Genomic DNA, 25,711 nt, shown 5'->3' with positions numbered 1-25,711 from the left:
AGCACAGAGGGGGTCCCAGAAAAAGTGTCCATAAGTAAAGAGAAGCCCTGAGTAAGCCAGAGGAAGAGGCAGAAAGTAGGGTGGGCATGCACAAAGCAGAGGTCAAGAGCCTAATAGATTCAAACACTTCCAGAGTCCAGTCTATGTATGCCCCTTCATAGAACTAGAGTGGAGTCTATCTTTCCCTCTTGGTGATATAAATATTTTCTCCCTTCTAGGGCCATATGCCAGGAAAATGAACATGACCTAACAGTGCTTCCGTGGCAACTTTCAGGAGACCACACTGTACTCAGGTGACAGATGACCCAGATGCTGACAGACAGTGGGCCTGCCTACCCCTTGCTATCAGCTGCATGGGGGAAAAACAGCCCCAAACCACCTCCCCATCGTCTCCCAACCATCCCGGCCCCGGTGTCCTGCCAAAACAAAGAATAAAGAGGGAAGCACTAGTCAATTTACTCAAGGAGTCCATTAGGTTACAAGACAGGTTGCACTGTTACCATCTCTCAAGAGTTGGCAGATTAGAGAACACTCAGCGTACGTTCAGTACCTTTTAAATAAATCCCTTTTTATGAGCAATTATATTTATTTCTTAGTGCTAGTCAGAAAACTTAATTTAGACCAGATGATTCACATGATGATACACCACTCCCCTTCAGCTTAAGGAATATAACAGCAACCACCTGCTCACATGTTGGCCAGGCACAGCTCCCCATGGGAATAGATGCAAGGGCCTTAAGCCAGATAACACTCCCAGGAACCTCCATCAGGTATTGGAAGAGCTGCCAGTCAGCCACTGTTCCCTTCTCCACAGCCACAGAATCCAGATGCAGCCTCCACAAAATATCCAAGCAGATGGGGTAATGACTGTGCCACTTAATAGATCTAGAAGGTTACTACTATCTCAACTATAATTTACAAAACTGTTAGCCATTCTTGGTTCCAAGCACCTCTGACACTAGGACTTCAATGAACCCAACAGGGATTTTATAATCCACATGTGGTTCAGAAACAAACCGTTCAATTATTTTTTTCAAGCATGATAATGCCTAAAAACCTTTGTGCTATGTTTTGTGTATGTGAAAATAGTTGGTTCAAGTACGTTTCATGTTTTATGAAATTCTCATGAAACCTGATACATAAGCTGATTCTGTTTAAAAAAAAAAAAAGCTAAATTATAAAAAGCAAACATCCTGAATGACTGAGCAAGAAGGAAAAACAGTTTCCTAGGTCTTTGAAATGGATCATATAGGACTGAACTACTTACAATTTATCAACCACCTTTGGAAACATAATGCTGATGCAAGCAAAGTTGAAGAATGAAAACATGATGATTTCAGGATTTTTATCCAAAACCTAACTTAATACAGTGTTTTCTGTATATCCATCCTTACATGATGGCTCCTATCCTAAGGCCATTGCCAAGTCCCTTGTGGTGAGGGGCCTCAGTTGGAGTCCCCTCACCCACTACTATTCTGTGCATAAGGCACATGCCGGATTGTGAGCACATGAAGGAGCAAATGCTGTGGATACAGGGAAAGATAAGCCAAAACCATCCTTGGAGAGGAGCAAGACTTGCCCCAGAGCCCTTGTGCCCAGTTACCTATGTCAGACTTCACCAGCAAGATCACCCCAAGATGACCCAAGTGACTGCATATGACTTTCCTTTTTTTTTTTTCCCCCCTGAAACTCAGCCCAATCTTCATAAGACCACCATGTTTTCTCATGACACTGGCATACTGGAAATACTGAGTTTTCTTCTGAATCACCTTCAGTTCCTCATTTGTGTATAGCAGAGAGTCCTTTACTTGAATGGGTATGGGCATCACCAAAGTTGAGAGACCCAAAGGAATGACCACCACCGAGTGAGGAGTCTGAGCCCACCATTGGAGAGGGTCACACATAAGCAGCAACAGAGGCATAGAGGGGAATTCAGCTTTAATGGACAGCATATGGTTGCCTAAAAAGCCAAGGAGGAAAATAAGAAGTCACTGACCTCATGAAACCTTGCCCTACTCCTCACCAGAGACCTGTCTCTTGTGTGTTCACACGGTATTTAGCATGTCCAGATGGCTTTGCATTGTGATTCTCTGTAGTGACCAAATTTGTTTTCTGCTGCTATAGAACAAACCACCACAAACTTAGCAGCTTAAAACAACACATATTCTCTCACAATTTCCATGGGGCGGGAATCCAAGCCCAGCTTAGCTGGGTCCTCTGCTCAGGGTCTCACAAGGCTGCAATCTAGGTGTCAGCCGGGACTGTGGTCCCATCTGAGGCTTGGGGTCCCCTTCCAAGCTTATGTGGTTGTTGGCAGCATTCATTTCCTTGCAGCTGGAGAACTCATGGCAACTTGCTTCTTCAAGATCAGCAGAAGAGAGAGTTCTCTGACTTTTAGACTCTCTTTTAGGGGTTCACCTGTTTAGGCTCCTCCCACCCAGGATAATCCCCCATTAAATGGACTCAAACTCAACTCATTTGGGACTTTAATTACATCTGCAAAATCCTTTTACCTTTGCCACATAATGTAACCTAACCACAGTTCTGTGATATTCACACATCTCTCATAACCACAGGGACCATCTTAGAACTCTGCCTATCATAGTGTGTACATCACTTCCTACACTAAATCGTCAGCTGGCTCTCCTTAATGCCTTATTCGTGACTTAACAGCACCACTTGTAACTGTTCAGTTTGTATTGTTCTCGGCTACCTGGTACTCAGACCCCAGAGTGACTGACTCATAAGGCAATCAGGTCACACTAATGAATGAACAAAACCAATTGATCTATCTTTAGCAATTGAGGCCTCCAACCATAGAAAAATTTGGACCATAAACTGACAAAGAGCAATGAAATCTAAACTTTGGCAGAGATCAATCTTTGTGCAACCCTCCAATTAAGACCCGAGGAGCTTGAAAAGACAAGAAGAAAACATGGGGGAGGGGAAAGGATGTAGGACAAGAAAATGTACATGGAGTGAGAAACTGTATAGACCATGTTGGTAGTCTAAGTGGATACCAAGGAAAGTCAGAAGGTAGCAATGGGAAGTAACCCAGCCTGTGGGTACTCTCCTCCTAGCTACCAACCTGCTTCTCCAGCCCTATCTTGCTTTGACCAATGAGTCCAACCTCATGGTGCTTCTACAAGCCCTCCTGCCTCCTAGTCCTCAAGCTCTAGAGAAGCAGCAAACCCACCATTGTCTCCTATGCTCCTGACCTCACCCTGTACCTATGAATTTCTGGATATAAACTAATACTCAGCTGTGCTAGTCCTTTGAAATCCTGTTGATTAACATGAACATTAGCCCTTTAATGACTGTGGGCAATTCATCTTCCTTTTCAATGACTTGGCTGGGCTCTGTGTCATGCAACCAGATGGCCTTTTTGGAAGCTGAACCAGGACAATATATGCTTGGTGATAGCCTGGGGATCTTATAGCAACTAACACAGAGCACACAGAAGAGTCAAGCAGGTCTGTTTTCATCCCTCATTCTGGCTTTTTCTATTTTACTGAGAATCACAGAATCTTAGAGCTGGAAGGGATCTTAGAGGTCATCCAGCTTCACCTTCTCCAAGTCTTTCAACCCTAACAGGTCATCTGATTTCTGTTAGAGCATTCCCAATGGAAAGTAGTGTGTTCTGTGGTTAGAAAATTAATTGCCACCCACCTGCCTGAAGTCAACTCAACAAACATTCTGAAAATCCCCAGTATTCCACAGAATAAACAAATACCATATATAGTATTCCTATTCATTCTCCACCTCTCAGGCTGTTGACAGACATCACTAATCAGTTGTGGCACTCTTTTCTGCTGATGCTGGATGTGGCTTCAGAATCCTCAACAGAATGCTCCAGAAAGTCACCACTGATCAGTTTATGTTGGCAAGGAAAATCAACTAATTTTCCAACTCTTCTTGGAGTTTGTCTTCAGTCAAAAACCACTTTCCTATAACTCCTACTCATTGCTCTTAATCTGCCTTTAAAAGCAACAGTTTTGTCCCTTCCTCCAAAAAACAACCCCTTCCTTATCTAACTACATCTAAAACTTATCCCTCACTTAAACCTCTGCAGGCTCAAGCCCAGCTCCAAAGAAGGGTTACCTGGAAAGGAAAGGAGGGAGCTCTAAATCTGGGGCAGTCAGGGTAACCAGTAGTGTTTCAGGGAACCCTGGAGCCGGGCACTGGGGGCAGGGATGATGGTGTGCCTGCAGGAAGTGGCTCCAGGATGAGTCAAGCCAAACTAGCACAGGAATGGCTTTGGGAGAACCCAATTTTAAGAAGCTGGCAGGGGGTCGGGGGAGCCGGGAAAGGAGAGGCAAGGCACAGGAAGCAAAAGACAATGTGGTTGAGATCCTGAGAATAAAAAAACCAAAGCAAATGAAAACTCTCCAAATTACACTTCATCATTTACCATAATATTGTCTCACCACTTCACATCCTCAGATCCTGTGTGCTTAGTTCTCGATATAAAGTATATGCTACCTACAATCACTCATAAAACATGAAGACCAAGACAGAGATCCCCTTCTATTCCTTCATTTTTTTTCATCAAGTATTTGTTGAATATCTAAGAAGGCATCAAGAATAGGCTAGAGCAGGGGCCCTAAAGGCTATGATGACACTATTCCTGCCACCAAGGAACTCATAGTATATCTGTTTCAAAGGCAGGTAAATAATTCCTTGAGATACAAAACAGGTCATACAATATAATTCGTTTTGCATGTATTTTATCTGTAGAAGTCATGGCATATTTAAAATAAAAATATACAGCACCTTGACCTACTGAACCAGCAAAATTACCAAAAGGGAAATTCAGTACGTTGACATTCTTTTTAAGTACTACAAACAAACAAACAAAAGTACTACAAACAAATCAACTCTTGCTATAGTGCTTCAGGAATAAGAGATCTGTTGGGCTAAAGCTTCAAGATTAGTAGACCTGAGCTTTCTCAAACCCTTAGCACAAACCAGCAGCTTCCTTGGGAGTCATGAGTTCTCTTCCCTGCAGACATTCTATCATTCATGTATCCTCTCCTTCAGCCAATTTCTGCTGAACTCCTAAAATGTGCCTGGCATCAAGGATGGAAATGGACACATAAGCAGCCAAGTATCATACACAGAATTAGCCTAGGGTCTTTGGCCCATAGCGCATGCTTAACAAATATTATCAGTGAGGTAAGCATCAGGACCAGGGTATGCACAGAGGACCAAAATATTGGGAGCAAAGGTCTCCTACAGAATATTGTATGTAAGTCCAATTCCAATAGGAGCAGGAAGCAAGGAATAAAGTGTAAAGCAGGTGAGGAAGGGCATCTCAGGCAGATGCCCAGGTCAGAGAGAGCACTGAAGTGGACTGGACAGATATATCCAACAGGACCAAGGTGGGCACTACCCACAGGGAAGAGTGAGGGCTTCATCCTGAGGATGAGAGGAGCCTTGAAAGGAAGACCAGATCAGCACTGCAGAAGGTCAACCCAGGTAACAGGGTACAAAATAGACCAAAGAGAACCAAGAAGGAAAGCAGAAACAAGTCAGGAGGCTGGTAGAGCAGATCAGGAAGGAACAAATGATGGTGTGAAGTCAGAAACCAGAACTGGGAATGAAGAAGATGAAAGCACTTGAAAAAGAGTGTGGGACAGAGATTTGAAGATTGAGGATTACAGAGAGTCAGAGACCAGGGATCTAGGAGGCAGTGGTCCTGAATACGCTGGAGGACTGCTCTTCCACTGACACAATGAATGGAGCCATGGGGGTGCTGACCAAGGCATGGAGATGGGTTGGGTTTGGACAAGGTACACTGGAGACACCCAGGACATGTGGCTGGCTCTGCAGGCCTGGGGCACTGCAGAGTGACTTGGGCTGGGGACCTTGGGCACAAGGATGGCAGGGGAAGAAGCCACAATGCCAGGAAAAAGAGCAGCGTCCTGCTGGGAGGTTGCCCCAATCTACCAGGAGCTCTCAAAACTCCAAAATGCAGGCATCAATGAACATAGCGACTGATGTTTCCCCAGTAAACTCCAGGCAAGAAGATCATTTTAAGTCATGTTTGGGGCTAGGTTCAAAATTTGCTGAAGACATTCTGTGCTATTATAAGCCTGCATTTGTAAGCAGAAGTCCTAAAAAAAGAAGATCACATGTGAGATAAAGTTACAGCCAAGGGAATAACCATTATGATTGAAGGTAGCCCTAGCCTGCAGTTTCTCAGGAAAAGTCTCCTGAGCAAGGAGAGAAGGATGGGGTGAGGAGGCACATCTTCCATATGAACAGAGCAGAAAAATTCCTCATGAATACACAGCAGTGGAATTTGGTTGTGGAAAATTCTACATGTGGGAATGGCCAAGGAACCCTGCTTTTCTTTCTTCCATCTCATCTCAGATAAAACAAAGAAGATGGAGGCTTCTCATAGAGAACATTCTGGAGAAATCTCTTTGGCTGAGACTCTGACTGATAAGGTTTAGGTTGAAGGACTCAAAGACATGACAGCACAACATTTCAAGGGTTTTTTTTTTTGTTGCTGTTGTGTTTTGTTTTGTCTGCAAACTAGCCTGAACTTCTGGAGAGCTGTAATTATATCTAAAGTGCAAGGCGAATTTTAAAGCAGCACATAATCTGTCTGAGAATTAGTCAAAATTAAATGATGATAACTAATATTACATAAAGCCATTCAAGTCTACTGTTCCTGTAAAGCAAAAATGGTCTCCAGGTAGACCTGGCTGCTGCTTTATAAAGACTGCTCTATATGAAGTGTTTCTGTTACCACTTAATGCTTGCTATATTCAACAGTATTAATAACTGATTTTTACTTTAAGAAAAGTAAAGCTTGAAATAAGAACCTTATTAACCCTAAAACGAGATTACCAGGAAACAAGCATTCTCTAATTTCAGGAGGAAAAACCCCCTGCAAGAGGGATTAGAGGGAAAAATCAAAATCCTGTTAAAGCCAAAGTGTCCACATAGAGTTAGAAACTGAGGCAAATATCCTACTGGCTGCCAAATGTGGTGAGGGGCTCAGGGTCCCTCATGTCACCCACCTCACCCGGGTTGTCTCCCTCTCTCACCTGAGCACTCAAAGGGAAAACAAAGGATGCTCTGTCCCAGCAAAGGTCAGGACCCAATTCTGGCTTTTCCTTGCTTCCTCTGGCAAGAGTTCCCCCGACCTCCTGACTCACCATGTTCCTGTACATGGCACCGGCAGACCAAGCCTAGGTTGGGACACAGGCCACAAGCAAGGATGATTCAATAACTTAGCACTTCCAGAAAAAATGGCACCACAACAATCAGCCTCCAAACCATCTTCCTACCAATCTACCCAGAGAACCAATGAGAGGTGTCAGCGGAGAAGAAATTCCACAAGCCCTGAGAGTAGAGGTAGCTAAGCACGTGCTGCTGACCCTGAGGCCCAGCAACACACACCAGAGGGTGCAGCGGGTCCGAGGGGAATGCTGGACCCTGCATCCTATGCCCTCTTTTGGGAAATGCAATGTTGTAGAAAGTCACGGAGAAAAGCTGAGCAAACCCACAGTACCCCCTGATCTGGGCAGGACAAGGGAGAGATGTGAACTGCCCCAATGTGAGCCCATTATTTTGCCCCTGTGCTCAAACTGGCTGCAAGAGGAAGGATAGAAGTACAGTTCTCAGCTATTCTCTCAGTTTTCTAAAAAGGGGTGCAGGCCTGATGCCAGGTGGTGGTGGCAGCAGGGTGACAAGAGGAGCCACAGATGGGACACTTAAAGCACTCTGGGGAGGCAGGTCAGCCACCATGTGCCAACAGCAGCAACAAGAGGAACTCAGCCTCCTCCCCAAGCAGGATGGCTATGGTTTCCCCGCCCCTAACCAGATTGCTCAGCAGTGTGGCTGGTTCCACCTGGAGGCCACAGCACCAACAGCATGCCACGTCGGGGAGCAGAAAGGCCAGGCTGAGGTCAGACACAGCCAGGCCACAGAGATCATTTAACAGCAATAGCAGAGGGTTCAGCATAGGGGAAACTAAAACAAACAAAACATAAGACCGTGTCCTCCAGCTACAAGTGGCCCGCCTTCTCCAGCTGGCTGGTAAATGCCAGAACCAACAGACCAGATCCCCACCAGGCAGGCTACCAGTCTAAGCGCAAAAAAGAAAATTCATGCATGTAAACAGAGGAAGAGGAGCTAACCCTCCCTCTCTGTCTTCACCAAGCAGTTGCTAACAAATAAGGAACCCAGGTTCCAGACACAGATTGTTCCCTGTTTGAAGCAAAACGTACCCAAGGGCAGGAGTGGGGTGAGAAAGACTCTTCTCAGGAGATACCACTCCAAAAACGAATTTACAAAACCAGTAAACAAGAAAAGGTGCCAAGGCCTTTTCACTCTATCACATGGTAAATATCAGGACTGATTTTAAAAAAATGAGACCAGAATAAATAAATACAAAAACACCCAAGAGGAATACACGTAAAATTCTGTCACCAAGGCAAAGTAAATAGACCTTTCACACCAGTCAGATGAACATGTACAGAGTTATATTCTTGAAAAGAATTTGTCCTGGGACACAGAAGTATGTAGTAGTTTTGAATTTTCAAACAAACATATCAATTCTTCCTAAATTTTGATAGACAGATTTAACATGGTGACAACCAAAATTACAAACCACTTTTCCAGTAGCAGGTTTATAATTCACAGGTACTAATAAGGGTACCCTAGTCACCAGGAGTGACAAAGGTTAAAGGGAATCATTACCCCAGGCCTGGCGCAAATGAACAGAAAGGTACACAGATGGGAGCATCAATTCCCTTATCCTTTCTCAGGACAATGATTCAATCCCAAACAAGATACAAATGTACGTACCTACCACAGACTAGGGGTAGAAGCAGCAGAAATTTCTCAGGTTTGAAAGCTACAAGTCCAAGATCGAGGTATCTGCACAGTGGGTTCCTTCTGAGACCTCTCTTCTTGGCTTGTATATAGCTGTCTTCTCCCCATTATTGATAATAATGATCATAGCTACAATCCAATCCTTTATTTAGGCCTTTCTATGAGCCCCTGAACCTTCACAACACTCCTATAAAGTAGATACTATGTTCTTGGAAGCTGCTGTTGAAAATAGTTAAGTAATTGTACTGAAGTCTAAGATATGCCACAAAGGCAGCTTCCAAGGCCTGTATTTTCAAGCCATTCCCAGGAGACACAATTGGATGACATACTTAAAAGACACTTCATTTTTGTAAAAGGCATGTATGAAGTAGGCACGAATATGTGTGGGTAGAAAATGGTTTTTATCTTTGTTTAATAGGACTATGGGTGATTTTTATCTTTTTTCCCCCTTTGTATGCTGGTTGCTTTCCATACAATGGTGTGTTCACCAACTGCACAATAAAATATTATAAAAAGCTATTTAAGAAAAATCTGTCCAAGGGTACCTGGGTAGCTCAGTGGTTGAGCGCCTGCCTTTGGCCCAGGGTCCTGGGATTGAGTCCCACATCAGGCTCCCCACAGGGAGTCTTCTTCTCCTTCTGCCTGTGTCTCTGCCTCTCTCTGTATGTCTCTCGAATGAATGAATAAATGAATGAATGAATGAATGAATGAATGAATGAAAATATGTCCATCACTTGGTTTTACTCCATTTGCTTTTCAGACATGTCCATCTCAGATTGTCTCTATTCCACTGGCCTTGACACTCTCCACCAAGCAGGTTCAATTTGGCCTCATGGTCTACTACTTTGTGCCAGCCAATATGATTCCCTACTAGAATAGTCCCCTGTCACAAAGACTTAGCATGCAGAGGGACCTCAAGTGAGGAAGAACTCCATCACTGATACTGGCTTCAATCCCCAGAAGCTGGTGACAGATCCCCTACCCAGACACTTGTGCACTTGTGTCATCCACCCAAAGCCTGGCCGTGTGGCCGCCATGATTGATCCCTTAAGTCCTGACTGAGTACTCTGACACGTTCATCTCAGGAGAGGAAGGTTCCTCCAAGACAGATCAAGTGTCCCCCCGGACCAATATAAGTGGATAGAATCAGGCCAGGCTGTTCGGTAGAAAACATAGCAGCCAAGGACCTGAGCTTGGTTCAGGAAGTGAGTAGCTCCTCAGGTCTGCTCCCATCCTCTACTCTCCTCCCTTGTTCTGAAATGCCAAAACACAAACTTTTAAGTTTTCCAGAATGGAGGGTTTTAGTTTAAACACCATCTGATCATTTTGTACCACCACCTCCTAAGATCACAAATCTCTTTCCACAATGTCCATAATGTGTGGTTCCTGGTGATGCCGATGCTGACAAAAACCCTCCTTGCCAGGAGTCTTGAACCTCATTAAGAGATCTGCTAACATGAAAGGCATTTTTCCCTCCAGAGTGGAATATAGTTAGGCAATATTTGGCAAAGCACTAAAATTCTCTGGTTCCGGTTTCCCAACGAAATCTGAAATTTGGATTTATTTTAGGTCAAATGTTCCAATTTTTAAATGTTGACAGGCATTAAACCATTTTTTATGATGCATCATAGGGACAAACAAAATATCTAGTTTTCTCCTAAAATGAAAGGGCTGAGCTATAGGAGTCCTAAGACCTTTTCCAGTTCTGACAATGACTGAGGTGTTTTATGATTAATGGGTACTTTGCTTTTGGTGAAATGATCAAATCAAATTTCTCCATGTAAAACTAGCCCTTAAGAAGCAGCTTCCCTTGAAGGACAGCCAGAAAAGGCAGCTGGTCTCACTGATTCTACTCATCTCTTTCTCTTCCCCCACCCCCGGCCCCGAAGTAGATCACCTATATACACTCTCTAAATATATAAGGCGTGGGAGACATAACATACAAAGTAGCCCAGGCATAGTGCCTCCTAGGGAGCCTCACCAGGGCACCCTAGTTTCATCATCACATTCCCGGGGCCTGATGGGGCCCACAATGAAGGCTCATTATGCGTGCACAAAGTTCCCAGGAATATACCATTCTAGGTCCTCCTTTAATAATTGTGAGTTACAAAATTCCACAGGAGACTTATATTAAATACTGGCTATCACAAAAAACTTTAGATCATTAGCTAGAACCATCCAAGAATAATAAGTCAGATAAATATTATTTCTGCATGTTGTGCACTTAGACCTCTTCCCAGCAGCCGGCTCACATTTTTGGAGAGGACTTGGTTAACACCATAACTCAAAACCTATCTTTACCTCTCAGCAGATATATCCTCTACTAAAAGCAACAAATTCTTGGGCCTTTAAAAAAAAAAAAAAAAGCTGACAGTCGAGCACAAAAACAAAGATAAATTAAATGAGTTCTAAAAGCAGATGTGGAAAGCACTGAGTTCTCCAAATGCTCGTTTCCTTTGGATCTGGGGGACTCACACATGGTCCCATAGAGCAGGGCTCCTAAGGTAACTACATGAAGGGCACACTCTCCCTGACAGCAATTTGACAAGCAACCCACTTTACAGGTTGTAATACTGTTTTTCCAAAGGCCCATGTCTTGATGTAGTTCTGAGGCAAGGGGTCGAGGTTGATCAGCTCTTCTCTAGCAGCTCAAGGGCCCACCCCCTGCCACCTGCCATGTCGGGCTCTCACACTCTGGGCCATGATACTTCCACCCTACCTGCCCCAGGGCCCACAGAAATTATTCACTCTAGCGCATCCTAAGTCTGCTCATCCTACCTCATCAGCTCCTTCCCATGGAAACCACAGCAAAGCTGCTTGCCCTCTCCCTCCGCCTCATGACTGACCCCCATGCTTCTCCTGAGTAGCCTTTGTGGGGCACGCGGGCCTCCTCCCAGAACTGTGAGTTACAAAACCACCAAACTCTGAGCAGGTGTTCTCAAGATCTGCATCTGGCCTCACCATACCCTCACCCAAGGTAATATGGTTGAAATAAGGTTGAACAATGAGGCAATTCAAAGTTTGTCCTTGATTGTAAATGTCTGGTGGCTGCTGGCAGCTGATCACTACCTTAAAAAGCCTACAAGAGAAGTTCTTCAAAGTCAGGAAGGGGTGACTCAACATGTGGGCTAGGAAAAATGATAGTTTCTTTATATAAAAACACAAAAGTCACACTCTGAGAAATCTGTCATTTACATCCCTCAGAAGGTACCTTCCTGGCATGGACTCTGGTCAGATACATCCAAATGTGCTGATGTTTGCACACAGTGCCCTGCTCATGCTGAGTCTTCTGAGATTGAGCAGAAGTGGGGCAGGCATGCAAAGTCACCTCCATTCCATGGAAAACAGAGTATCTCGCAGTAACCTGAATGGGAGTAAGCACCTGCTCATTCTCCAGGGAATTCATGGGGAGCCTCTGGCCTTCAGTAAATGTGCATTAGTGGAAAGGAAAAATCTAAAGGCAAGGCCCTGGTGGTGGTGATGAAACCACAGAGCGTCCTCCTATTTAAGGAAGGGGTGTCTGCAGCAAGGCATCTTTGTCAGTGGTATTTTCTACACAGAGAAGGAGCAGATGGTCAACAAGACTCTCTCCTGGCTGTGCTTGGACATCCAATTCTTAATAATTTGCTAATTGACTTTAGCACCTGCCTGATACTGCAAATTGTGAATAAACCACTGCCGCAAATATATAAAATAAATAACATAAATAACCATCGCCCGTTTAATGAGAAGCATTACGGTAGAGAGCCTCGATGAAGTATTCTGCATCAGTACCATATTTCCCTACTGGGAAGCACAATTCACACAGCTCATCATCTGGGGCCTTTGTGCAGCCGCTGAGCTTCCTCTGCCCCAGCATGATTTCCTCCACGGCAGGGAGGCCCTCACTCCCACCTACTAAGCCACCACAGGCCTACTTACTTAAAAGAGCTTCCTCAGCAGGGCTGACCCCTTGCCTCCTAATTCCACCTGTCTGGCAGGCACTGGTAACCCTCAGGCCTAACTAGAGTTGGCGTTTCTCTCTTGCTGCCTCCCCTTAGAGTCCAGGAAGCCTAATTATCTGCCAACCTCCCTTGCAGCTACAGGTGGTCATGTGGCCTGGTTCCAACCTATTGAGAGAGGTCTGCAAGGGGCTTCTGACAAAAATGTGGCCTTCCTGGGGCGCCTGGGTGACTCAGTTGGTTGAGCAGTTGCCTCTTGATTTCGGCTCAGGCCCTGATCTCAGGATCCTGGTATTGAGCCCTGCATGGGGCTCCATGCTCAGTGGGAAGTCTGCTTTAGATTCTCTCTCTCCCTCGCCCTCCCTCCACTGCATGCACACTTGCTTGCTCTCTCTCCCTCCCTACCTCCCTCCCTCTCATAAATCAAATAAATCTTAAAAAAAAAATATGACCTTCCTGATAAGGGCTGATAAGGGTTGATCCCTGCTAGCAGAGCCTTCCCCCTCAACCCAGGCTTGGCTATAGATCAATGTAGAGGTTTACATTGATGTTACACTATAAAAACATACATATATACACACTCCAAGATAAGGGTCAGAAGAAGAAAGATAAGCACATAGATGGTTATAATATTACTTCCAGAGAGAGATGTGTGTATATACTTTAAGCATAACAACAATAATTAACATACCATGTGGATTCACTATTCAGAATTAGGTGATTTGAGGTTTCTTTCCTTCCAGTGGTTTGACTTACAAACAGCCATCAGGCAGGTGGAAAATAAACTAGAAGACTTTCCCTCACCCTTATCTGTGTGTCTTCCCCTGTTCTATGAGTGGGACCTGTGTGAAAAGAAAGCTAAGGAGAATCTCTTCAGACACAAAGACAGCCTCACTGGGAGGCAAGAGCCTTCTATGGTTCATCTGTCTACTGCCCCCATAAAAGCTTCCACGTTTTAATTACAGTGGAGATAGAAGTCATCAAATTCATTCATAAGCCATCATTACTGATAACCTGTAAGGAGGATGAACCACACACCCAGGAAAAGATTGAAGATGGGCAAAAGGAGGCGACTCCCCAGCCTCCCAAACACCACAGACCAGAAAGGGAAGGCTAAGAACTCTCTCTCATGCACACATTTGGCATTTATTCAGAGACAGAAACTATTAACATTGACTTGAAAATATGTCCTTAAATATTTTTTTTTTATCTTCATGAGCCCAAGTTTTCTCTCTTGCTCTTTGCTGCTGTGGCTCCCCAGGAGCCAGGGACAAAAGGGAAGGCCTCGGTTGGCTGTGCTGGGTGACAACACAATAGGAGGCTCCTTCTCAGGGCAAAACTGCAAGAGATGGTTTCACTCCACAGGTCTCATTCAAGTCTAACCATGGACATGTGATATTAAATCACATGTCACCTACTCATCCTTCACCCAAAGGAAACAAAAGCACTATTTTCCCCCGTCTATGAACATAGAAGATGGAGCTGTGGGGTTGCAGGTATACATGGAGAGGAAGGAACAAAAGCTGGATGAGACATGTGCCACAGAGCCTGGGCGCTGCCCCTGCTTGACCGGGCCCTAGAGAGACAGACTTTAGCAGGCAACTGCCTCATGTCTTTGAGTCTCACAGCCTTCAGTTGCAAAATGGGGATGAGACTGAACTACATGAAATCTCTCCTTTTACCGGCCAAAACTGTTGATAGCAGTGATTTCTTAGGGTCCAACTGAATAATTTCTGCTCTCCCCAGTCACACTCTTATGGGATCAAATAAAATTATTTATATGAAGGTGGACAAAAATAGTATAACCAAAGAGCATTAACTTTATGAACTGGAACAGTGATCAGTGCTTCAAACTGGACACATACTTCACTTTGGAGGGAGGGAGGGGAGAAAGGAGAGAGGGGAGGAGGGAAAGGAGTGAGGGAGGGAGGGAAGGAGAAAGAAGAAAAGAGAGAGAGGAAAAGAAAAGAAAAGAAAAGAAAAGAAAAGAAAAGAAAAGAAAAGAGAAAAGAAAAGAAAAAAGAAAAGAAAAAAGAAAAGAAAGAAAAGAAAAGAAAAGAAAAGAAAAGAAAAGAAAAGAAAAGAAAAGAAAGAAAAAAGAAAGACAAAATTATACAGATAACTTTCAGACTCCTTCTTTATAGGGCAAGTTCCAGGCCCATCCCAAACCTACCAAGTCAGAAACACAAGGACCCAGTGAAGAATGTGTGCTTCTGACAAAGACTCCCAGTAACAATACAAGTTGAATAAAACTTTTTTCCCCAGAAAATAAATTGGCCTCTTTGGCTTTGGGTGACTTTCTGTTGAAATGCAGACTCATTTAGTGTGCTCTTTTCCTTACCAAATGAAAGAAATTATAAAGAACTTAATGTGAAGTAGGTTTTTTTTTCTTCTTCATAACCAGGAAGAGATGTTAGGTAAAAACCAGTAAAGTTAGCTCAGTCACTAGTTACCAGGAAGTGATAAAACCTGATGAAAGTGTCATCTTTTGCTACAGAGGGTCTTTGTCACTTTACTCCATAATCCAAATCTTTTTAAGAGGTCTCGGTATGGAAGCTCCTGGAGGCGATGCCAGGCCCCCCTTGCCACGGGTGGGGCTCACATGTCATAACTTACCCCTCAGGATGTAATTCTGATAGTTCTGGTCCGCCTCAGCTCCCACCTTGATCAGACACGTCAGACCTTCAGCCATCACAAATTCGTGCACCAAATCCTTGTCATCCTGGCAAGAAAGAAGGGAGAAAAAAAGACTTCAAATAGTATCCCAGTCCATCCTCCATCCACGCTGTTAAAACTATGTACGAGCCTTTGAAGCCAGACTGACCTCTAAAGATTGCTCTGCTCTATTCAAATGAGGCATCTTAACTGTTGCCAGAGGAATTTTACAACTAGTCTCCACATTGTTGGTTGCCAAAGACCAATTATTGCCTTCTGGGCAATCTAATAAAGATAAAGCAAATGAATCCCCTGTCAGGAATATTTATAGTGTTGTGTTTTTCATTCTTCAAAAATCACGAGGCTCTGTGCCCCCACAGGTCCCCAGGGACTGCCCACATGAAGCTTGCTGGGTGTCAGCATCAGGAAATGTTTGATTGCAGCACAGACCATCAAGTGGAGGATTTGAAGCCACCCGTGTGTTCCAAAAGACAGTCCTTAAGGTCAGTGGTTAGAGGGGTCTTGCAAATGGTATCTAAGTTGGGAAGCAGTTTCTCCACCTCCCAAGTTGTGCTGCTTGCAGGACCAGCCTGGAAGCAAAGCACACAACCAGACGTGCATCTAGGGCAGCCACGTGACCCCACAAATGGTCCACTTTGGCAGACCAGCAGACTCAGGTCACAGAAGGCAGAACACAGAAGGAATATCAGGGACCATCTAATTCGGTGGTTCTCAAAGAGAGGTGTCCAGACTCACAGGCAGCATGAGCATAACCTGGGCACTTGCGAGAAATGCAAATACCCTGACTTACTACATAGAAAACTCTACCATGAGGCTCAGCAATCTGTGCTTAACGCATCCTTCAGGTGACTCAGGGGTGCTCAGACGGGTCTCATCCCTGACTCTTTCACATTAGGATTATCTGGGGAGCTTTAAAAAGGAGTAGGAAGCAGGACCCTACCCAGACAGATTTAATCAGAATTTTTAGGGGTGGGGTCCTGGCTTTGTTATTAAATTCCCAGGAAATCCTAAAGGGCAGCCAGTTCAAGGACCATTGACCTAAGCCAACCTTCTCTTTACAGATAAAGATTCAAAACTTTGGTCGAGATTACCTCTGTCCAGCTAGCCCAATCATTTTCTGTAGTACCAAGTTCTACAGAGCTCTATGAGAGGGATTTTTCCACTACTATTTCAGGAGATTTCCTCAATTGGACAGTGCCTGGTCTCAAATGCAGTGGGCCTAAGACTGGAACATTCATCTTCAATTATAACAACAGAGCAAAATTATATATATAAAAAAAAACCCTCAGTGATGTAAATAGTAGAAAGCTTAATGGAATAATGAAGGGTTATTATTATAGGAATGGCCAGCAACCATAGTTTATCTCCAAAAAAGAAAAAAAATAATTTCGGCAAGCAGGCATAATTCTCCTGTCCCTCTGTGAAATCAGCCCCTCATTTTGATTTTATGGCATTTTCCAATTATATGGATGGAGGACTTGAGCTAAGTGTGGGCAGGCCAGGAGAAGGTTCCCTTTGAACCCAGAAAACACTCTCAATGTTCAGAGGGCACTGGGTGGTGGGGAGTAATGCTTGTGCCCTGAAGGTAATGAAAGACAGCTGTGTTAACTCAGACTTTAAGATAATCATGGCTTTGGAAGCATGAAAAAAAAAGTGGAACAATATCATGAGTTTTTGGAAAATTACTTTACACTCGTATGTATAAAGGAAATAAAAATAATTCTCCCACCATCCATATCCTTTTCCACCAGCATATGTGAAAAGTGAACATTTAGATGAGCTCATGTCTAGTCAGAAAGTTTTTCCAAGCATGTAACAAATGTTTATTACTTTAACTAAACCTAGATTCACACATGACTTCATGGTGAAAAAGTGAGAACAAGCTCTCAAGAAACCACTCAAGCTAATCGCTAATATTAATACAGCAGAGAGTTGGCTGCCTGGCAAAGGTACTTGGAAAAAACACGGACAGGGGAGACAATGTTTATAAAAACTCAGAACCCCAACTAAAATTTATGTACATATGTAGATAAGGCACTTAAGAAATAGACATTTGTGGATAATAAATTGTGAAGAACATCCTCCAAATTGGCAATGTCTGAGATTTTGAACACATACCCCGAAATACTTAGGCATTAATAAATGATTTCTAAAACACTGGTTTCCGACTGGAATAAAATAAAAATGTTAACTCTAACTGATAAGGGATTATCCCTGTGTTTCAGAATTTTCTACATTAGCCACATTTTAACCTACAATTTTTTTAATGCATATTAGTCAAGGAATATTCAATTCAACAGAAAAGACCAATGGCTTTGTATTTTACACCCTTATACTTTAAGTTCCAGAAAGAACCCCTGTATGTAAAAAACACAGGATGAGGGAAATGCAGACTGTGGGTGTGGGAGAAGGAGATCCAAGCCCCAGACAGCTTGCAGCCTGTGTAATCCATCCAACACCCAATGATGCCTGCCCTGGTTCGAGCTGTTTTGTGGTCTTCCAAACAGATTATACACTTTTGGTAGCAGCACCTTCTTCCTTGCTGACTTAATGCCAGCAAAGGCTGCTCAAAAATAGCTGTTTCATGAATAAATGGTAGAAATAACATTCCCGAGAATTCAGAATACTGCAGAATAAACTCAGTGAAGGACAATATGCTATAAACATTGGGGTGTAGGTGTCTCAGTTTTTCATTGCATCTGTATCCTTGGGATAAATACCCAGCAATACAATTGCTGGGTCCTAGGGCAGTTCTATTTTTAACTCTTTGAGGAAGCTCCACACAGTTTTCCAGAGTGGCTGCACCAGTTCACATTCCCACCAACAGCGCCAAGAGGGTTCCCTTTCTCCACATCCTCTCCAGCATTTGTTGTTTCCTGTCTTGTTAATTTTCCCCATTCTCACTGGTGTGAGGTGGTATCTCATTGTGGTTTTCATTTGTATTTCCCTGATGGCAAGTGATGTGGAGCATTTCCTCATGTGCTTGTTGGCCATGTCTATGTCTTCCTCTGTGAGATTTCTCTTCATGTCTTTTGCCCATTTCATGATTGGATTGTTTGTTTCTTTGCTGTTGAGTTTAATAAGTTCTTTATAGATCTTGGATACTAGCCCTTTCTCTGATATGTCATTTGTAAATATCTCCTCCCATTCTGTAGGTTGTCTTTTAGTTTTGTTGACTGTTTCTTTTGCTGTGCAGAAGCTTTTTATCTTAAGTCCCAACAGTTCATTTTTGCTTTTGTTTCCCTTGTCTTCATAGATGTATCTTGCAAGAAATTGCTGTGGCCAAGTTCTAAAAGTGTTGCCTGTGTTCTCCTCTAGGATTTTGATGGATTCTTGTATCACATTTAGATCTTTCATCCATTTTGAATTTATCTTTGTGTATAGTGTAAGAGAATGGTCCAGTTTCATTCTTCTGAAAATGGCTCCAATTTTTCCAGCACCATTTATTGAAGACACTGTCCTTTTTCCAGTGGATAGTCTTTCCTGCTTTGCCGAATATTAGTTGACCATAGAGTTGAGGGCCCATTTCTGGCTTCTCTATTTTGTTGCACTGATCTATGTGTCTGTTTTTGTGCCAGTACCACACTGTCTTGATGATCTATACTATATGTTGGTATATCGAACTCCAATTAAAAAAATAAACAAAAATAAATAAATAAATAAATTTGGTGAAGGAATGTCCCACAAGACCCCAAACATATTTATTTTGTTTTATTTTTAAAATTTTTCACCATGGAAAACATTAACTATATACAAAAGACAGAACAATTTAGTAAATCCCAGGTGCCAATCAACTTATACCAATCCTGTTTCTTCTATCACCCCATATTAATTTGTCTGTCTGCTGCCCTATTAATTTGAAGCGAATCCCAGACATCACATCAATTAATCCATAAATACTCCAATATGCATCTCCAAAATACAGAAACTCTTTAAAATCATGTATTCATAATAAAAAACTAATACTCTGTTATTAAATGTCCAGTCAGTAACCAAAATTCCAACTGTTTCATAAATACGGTTTTGTGTTTTTATGTTTGTGTTTTTTGTTTTGTTTTCTTACATTTTGTACCAAAATCCAAATAAGATCCACATGTGTATTTAAATGCCTTCTACTTCATCTTTCCCCCTCTCTTGATTTATGTGTTAAAGAAACAAGGTCATTTGTCCTGTAGAGTAGCCTATAGTCTGGATTTTGTTGATTGCTCCACTGTGATATAGATTAACATGTGCCTCTGTTCCAGATCATTTATAAATTGGTTACTGCATATGGAGGCATGATGAGATCCAGGGTAGACTTTGTTGGCTTGACCACATCATCAGTGACAGTATGAATTCCCATGAGGAGCCACATACAATCTGTCTGTATCTCATTTCTATCATATCAGCAGGTCTTGATGCTCAATGCCTGGATCCATTCATTTAGGGTTGCAAAATTGTGATATTTTAATTCTATTACTCCTTCTTATAAGCTAGAAGATTATTACAAGCAAAACTTCCCCTCAACCATTGTTTGATTATCCTAAAGTCAACATAGACAATTTATTATTTTTGGTGTAATTGTAAAACTCTAGAAGAAAACATAGGCAGTAATTCCTTTGACCCCAGCCCTAGAAACTTTTTCTAGACATCTCCTAAGGCAAGGGAAACAAAAACAAAATTAAACTACTGCAGCCACACCAAAATAAAAAGCTTTTGCACAGTGAAGGAAACCATTAACAAAGCAAAAAGGCAACCTACTTCTTGAGAAGGTATTTGCAAATAATGTATCCAATAAGGGGTTAATATCCAAAATATATAAAAAAAACTTATACAATTCAACACCAAAAAACCACAAATGATCCAATTCAGAGCAGAGGACCTAAATAGACATTTTTCCAAAGGAGACATGCAGATGGCTAACAGACACATGAAAAGATGCTCAACATCACTCATCATCAGGGAAATGCAAATTAAAACTATAATGAATTAGTACCTTACACCTGTAAGACTGGCTAAACTCAAAATCATAAGAAATAACAAGGGTTAGTGAGGGTGTGGGAAAAGGATCCCTCGTGCACTGTGAGTAGGAACACAAATTGGAGTGGCCACTGTGGAAAACAGTATGGAAGTTCTTCAAAAAATTGAAAGTAAAATTATCATATGATCCAGTAATTTCACTATAAGGTATTTACCCAAGGAAAATAAAAACACTAATTCGAAAAGATATATACACTTCTATGTTTATTGAAGCATTATTTACCATAGCCAAGAGATGGAAGCAACCCAAGTGTCCATCCCAGATGAATCAAAAAGGTACAGTGTGTACATGTGTATACACACACACACACACACACATTACTCAGCCACAAAAAAGAATGAGATCTTGCCATTTGCAGCAACATGGATGGACCTAGAGGATACAATTTTAAGTGAAATAAGTCAATCAGAGAAAGACAAATACTATAGGACTTAACTCATATACAGGATTTAAAACAATAACAAATGAACAAAGGAAAAAGAGTAAAAAAAAGAGACTCAAATACAGAGAATTAACTGGTGGTTGCCAGAGGGGAGGTAAATGAAGAGATGTATGAAATAGGTGAAGGGGATTGAGAGTACACTTATGATTAGCAGTGAGTAATGTATAGAAGTATGGAATCATATTGTACACCTGAAACTAATAAAATACTTCATGTTAATTATACTTCGATAAAAAAATTTTACGGCAAATGGTAAAATAAATGTGAGGATATTTTTTAAGTGGGGGAGGGGTAAAGGGAGAAGGAGAGATTGAACCCTAAGCAGGCTTCATGCTCAGCACAGAGCCTGACACAGGGCTCGATCCCACCACCCTGAGATTATGACCGGAGCTGAAATCTAGAGTTGGACATATAACTGAGCCACCCAGGCACCCCTAAATGTGAGAGTCTAAAATTTTACCCATTTTCAAAATAATCAGCTGGTTCACTAGCATCTTCTAAAGGTGACCTATTCATCATTATTCCTCAGTATCATTATGAACTCATCAACACAAACTTACCTGATGTGTTTCAACCCATTGTAATTATCCTAATTGAGGTTTCAATTTTCTAACCAGACAGTGGGAGGTGATTCAAGATCCTCCTGAGTTCTTCCAGCAACAATCCTAGTAGTACCTGATAGCTTCCTTGCTTCCTTGGGTTAAAAAAAAATTTTTTTAAACCCATTTCCTACTCCAGACTTGGAATCAGCTATTTCTCCAAGGAGCTCTGGTTCCTTTCAGTTTTTTAAAATCACAATCTCAATGCTAGTGGTGCTTTTTTGGTAAACTCAGAGCTGGAAGTATGCTTAGTTGCTTGTTTGTTAAACAATAAACACCGTGGGTTCATTCTGCTACTTCCAATTGTATTTGGGAATACAGAATTTTTAACTTAACCTCTTCTACCTTTCTATTTTCTTTCTCCCCAACACCAAGAATCCAAAGCCCTAAGAACTCTAAAAATGACAAAGTGAGAACACACACACACCAGTCACAGAATAGCAATATGACACCAGCAGCAGCAACAGATTATGAACAGTTGTGTGGTTTCTTTTTGTTCCTAGAGTAGATCTATCAAAGTACACAAATCACAATGTTTTAAAGTCATTTGGAATAACTAACTCTTCTCTGTTCAGTTTGGCCACAGCTGGACACTCAAGGGGGTAAACACAGGTTTTAAAATAAGTCAAAACTGAACAGAAACAGCAGGCAGGATGAGGGACTCGAGGAGTGGCAGGAGCATGACCCTCTGGTAGTACAATGAGAGTCCAGCTCACATGCATCAAGGGATCTGAGTTACAGAGAAGGATGTAATCGAGGGTAAACAAGCTTTTTTTTTGTTATTGTTCAGCTAAGGAACAGGGAGATACAGATGGAACTTCAAAACAAGAAAGACCGAAGACATAGACATCTTCTAGAAGACTATCCAATGCACCTAGTCTATTCATCCATTGCCTACACAGCCCCAGACATGTGCTGGGCCCCCAAGACCCAGCAATGAAATCCAGGGAGCTCGCACACAGCTAGACTCAGACGACTGTCCTGTAGTCCATTAAGTTCTATGCTAGAGAGAAGCATGGGGAACTTCTGAGGTATTTGGAGGGACTGAGAGGAGTCACTTAGGGAGAGGGACCCTAGCTGGAGGAGATACCAGGATATAATCTAAGAGACACAGAGAGTGGATGTGGGGTGGTAACACATGCTAACACAGAAGCAATAGGTCCCAAGACAAAGGTGCAGAAAAGGATGTGGCTTGCTCCCAGAATACAACCGTGGGTAGAAGTGAAGCCAGAGAAGTGGGCAGCAGAGGCCAGATCCATAAGGGCTTCCATGTTATACTGAGAAATTCAGATGTCATCCAGAAGGCTACATGGAACCAGCAAGAAAAGGATTTCCTCAAAGCCCTCTGGTAGGAAGTTCAAGAACAGACTGAGATGGAGAGAACCAAAGGCAGGAAGTACTCAAGGACAGCTGTTGCAATTTTTCCAGAAGAAACAGCCTGAACCAAGGCAGATCCCAGCCCCTGAGATGTGTGACATGAGGGAGCAGTGACACAGTAGGTTCACAACCATAACCACAACCAGATCCAAGAGGACTCCTGTCCAGAAATGTCGACACTGAGAAGGGATTCTGCTCTGGGAGAAGGTAAGAGCATAGTTGACCAAGTCTAAGGAACAATGGAAAGAGAATGTGCAGATGGAATGGACTGCTGGCCTGCTGTTTTTGTCAACCTCAGGAAGACATCCATGAGGGGACTGCCACCCTGACAGAACTATCACTGACGATGAAAATTTTTTAAGAATGTGAATAAAACAGTTACTGGAGAGAAGCAGAATATATCTGCTTATATAGGGTCCAAAACCATTAGAGAAGGAACACTGAACCTCTGCAGATACCAGTTCATGCAAATGCCATCCCAACTCGGCCCAGACAGCAGCCTCTTCCTCCTCCCCTGGCTCTGTCAGTCTCTCTCCTGCAGTCTCATGTCTCGGAGCTTGTCCCAGCCCTCTTCACTAGGTTCACGACTTTCTCAGGGCAGGGAAAGAGGGAAGGCTTAGGAGAGAAGGATAAAATGGACCCTGAAAGAGGAACTTGCCCATGTGCATAAAGGACAGGTCCTCAGCAGCACCATTTACGTACCAGCAAATGCTGGCGATAAACCAAAGTGCCTGCCAATAGAAGAATGAACAAGGCAGCTTGTGCTTCATTCATACAAAAGGACATTCAGAGCTGTATCAGTCATGCCTACATCTGGCCCACTTTCAGTAAGTAAGCTGAAGTACAACACCCGCAGCATAACATAGATGAAGTCAGCAGAAGAGGAGACAGATATTGTTGGATACTGTCCACCACCAGCATGGAAACATGCATGCCTGTGACCATCATGAGGGAGGGGACCTGGGGGAGGGAGAGGATGGCTGGAATTAGGGAGAAAACAAGACCTCAGTTATACTTGCAGTAAGTTTTTCTTTTTGAAAGCCTGAAGTAAATATGGAAAAACATGATTTGATAAAGTTGTCTTTACTTCTTATGTTTGAAATATTTGATATGGTAAAAATACTCTCAACTGAGATATTTTGACCTAACTGACATTTTAATCTAAAGAAACTTTTCTTTCTATAGTCAGTAAGAGGTAGAAACATGTCTGTATTTAATTCCATCAGCAATGCAAAAGCAGGGCGTAAGAGTACATTTTTCTTCTTTTTTTACCTGAAATATCTGCTTCAGGGAGAAAAGGGCCCTTCTTAAATCTCGCCCACTGGAGTTGTACAGTTTCTCTGAAATAAAAAAAAAAAAAAACATAACATACAGGATTAATTAAACTGACTCAATAAATGGTCAAAATACAGGATGTGAACAATTAACAGAATTTCCACTGGAAAGGTGAGTAGACTGAATCCATTTAAGATACAGACCTCACCTCAGACAGTGTAGAGAACAATCTGGGCTGCTACAGGTGGCCACAGGAGGGGCTAAGAGAGGTGAAAACATCACCACCCAACACATTCACCCGCAGCCTCCACCCTCCCTCTCTCCAGACTTCTGTTCCCAGCTGTTTGTAGACCATTGCACTTGATGGCCAACTCTACCCAGAAAATTAACAAAGCAAGATGGAATGCATCCTCCCACCTGCCTCCTTCCTTGCCTCACAGCCCTTGCACCACCATGCTTTCTGCAGCTGAGCTCAGCTTTGAGGCACCTCCTTTTCCCTGGGATCTGATGGTCACCTTGAGAGACCCAAGGGCAGTACAGAGGCTTTAAGGACTCCTCTACAGAGCCCTAGCTTTGTCTATACCTCAGCTTTCACTCATGTTCAAGAATGGATTTGGCCCTGAGCAAGGCAGATGGAGGAGCCCTGTGTTAGTCTTCTCTGGCTCAAAACTCAGGCCAACATCTACAACCCCCAGTGTGCTGTTAGGCACATTTAACATATACTAGTTAGGCCAGGTGTGGTGTATAAGGAGGTGACCCTGACCTAGGACTCATCCTCCAGAAGTCACAGTGTGCCAGGGAGACAAATGAATTGAATATGCCACGATTGCTAATTAGCCAATGGAATAGAGTTACAAAGTGCTGAGGCACACAGGAGGAAGGAAGAAACCAGTTATTCCAGTGTATGTAGAATGCCTGGGAGCATAGACTCTGCTCAACTTCACACAAGTCAGGCTTGGCCCTGACCCAGGTGATTCAGAGGTCAGGTTAGGTTCCTAACTTTGGGTACCACCAGACTGACCCAATAAAAATCATCCAACGTGTATTTCCTGAGCACCTGCTAGGAACTGTTCTTGGTAGTAGTTAGTGAAGAGTGGACTTAGAGCAAAAACTAAGTGATCAGAAAGCCCACATTTCAAAGCTGGGATCACCAGCTACTTGCTATATGACCTTGAACAAAGTAGTTTACCTTTCCTAAGTCTTGGATCCCGTCTATAAAATAAGAACATTCAATAAGAGATTTAGAGGGAAAAAAAAAGAGATTTAGAGGAAGACCGTTTTCGCGTTAAATCAAACACTGATATGATGAAGAGTGATACCAAATTATTTTAAATGTTAAGAATAAAGCAATCAAAAGCAATATCATACTGGAGGCCAGCCACACTGAGCTTCGATTCCAGCCTATGGGGGGCAATATGCAGAACCACATTCACTGCTTACATCACAGACTTGGGTAGAAGGGCATGGAACACATAGGTCTATGAGATTTTGCAGAAGTCTGGTCATGAGATGAATATGCCCGCTTGCACAG

At 42.8% G+C, this 25,711-nt stretch overlaps 1 protein-coding gene across 14 annotated transcripts in view; it reads right to left on the bottom strand.

The window, feature by feature from the left end:
* The window catches only part of FHOD3 (formin homology 2 domain containing 3), a 463,300-nt gene that overhangs the window by 237,283 nt on the left and 200,306 nt on the right, over positions 1-25,711 (bottom strand). For all 14 annotated transcript variants that reach the window (XM_072829309.1, XM_072829316.1, XM_072829312.1 and 11 more), the window contains exons 4-5: positions 24,178-24,245; positions 15,408-15,513 (exon numbers count right to left, since the gene is read on the bottom strand). In XM_072829309.1, the coding sequence (XP_072685410.1) occupies positions 15,408-15,513; positions 24,178-24,245 (174 nt within the window). The remainder of the gene's footprint in view (positions 1-15,407; positions 15,514-24,177; positions 24,246-25,711) is intronic.

Source organism: Canis lupus, chromosome 6 (genome assembly GCF_048164855.1).
Source record: "Canis lupus baileyi chromosome 6, mCanLup2.hap1, whole genome shotgun sequence".
Taxonomy (NCBI): Eukaryota; Metazoa; Chordata; class Mammalia; order Carnivora; family Canidae; genus Canis; species Canis lupus.
Note: the sequence above shows the minus strand (reverse complement) of the source record. Positions and strands in the feature narration are given on the sequence as shown.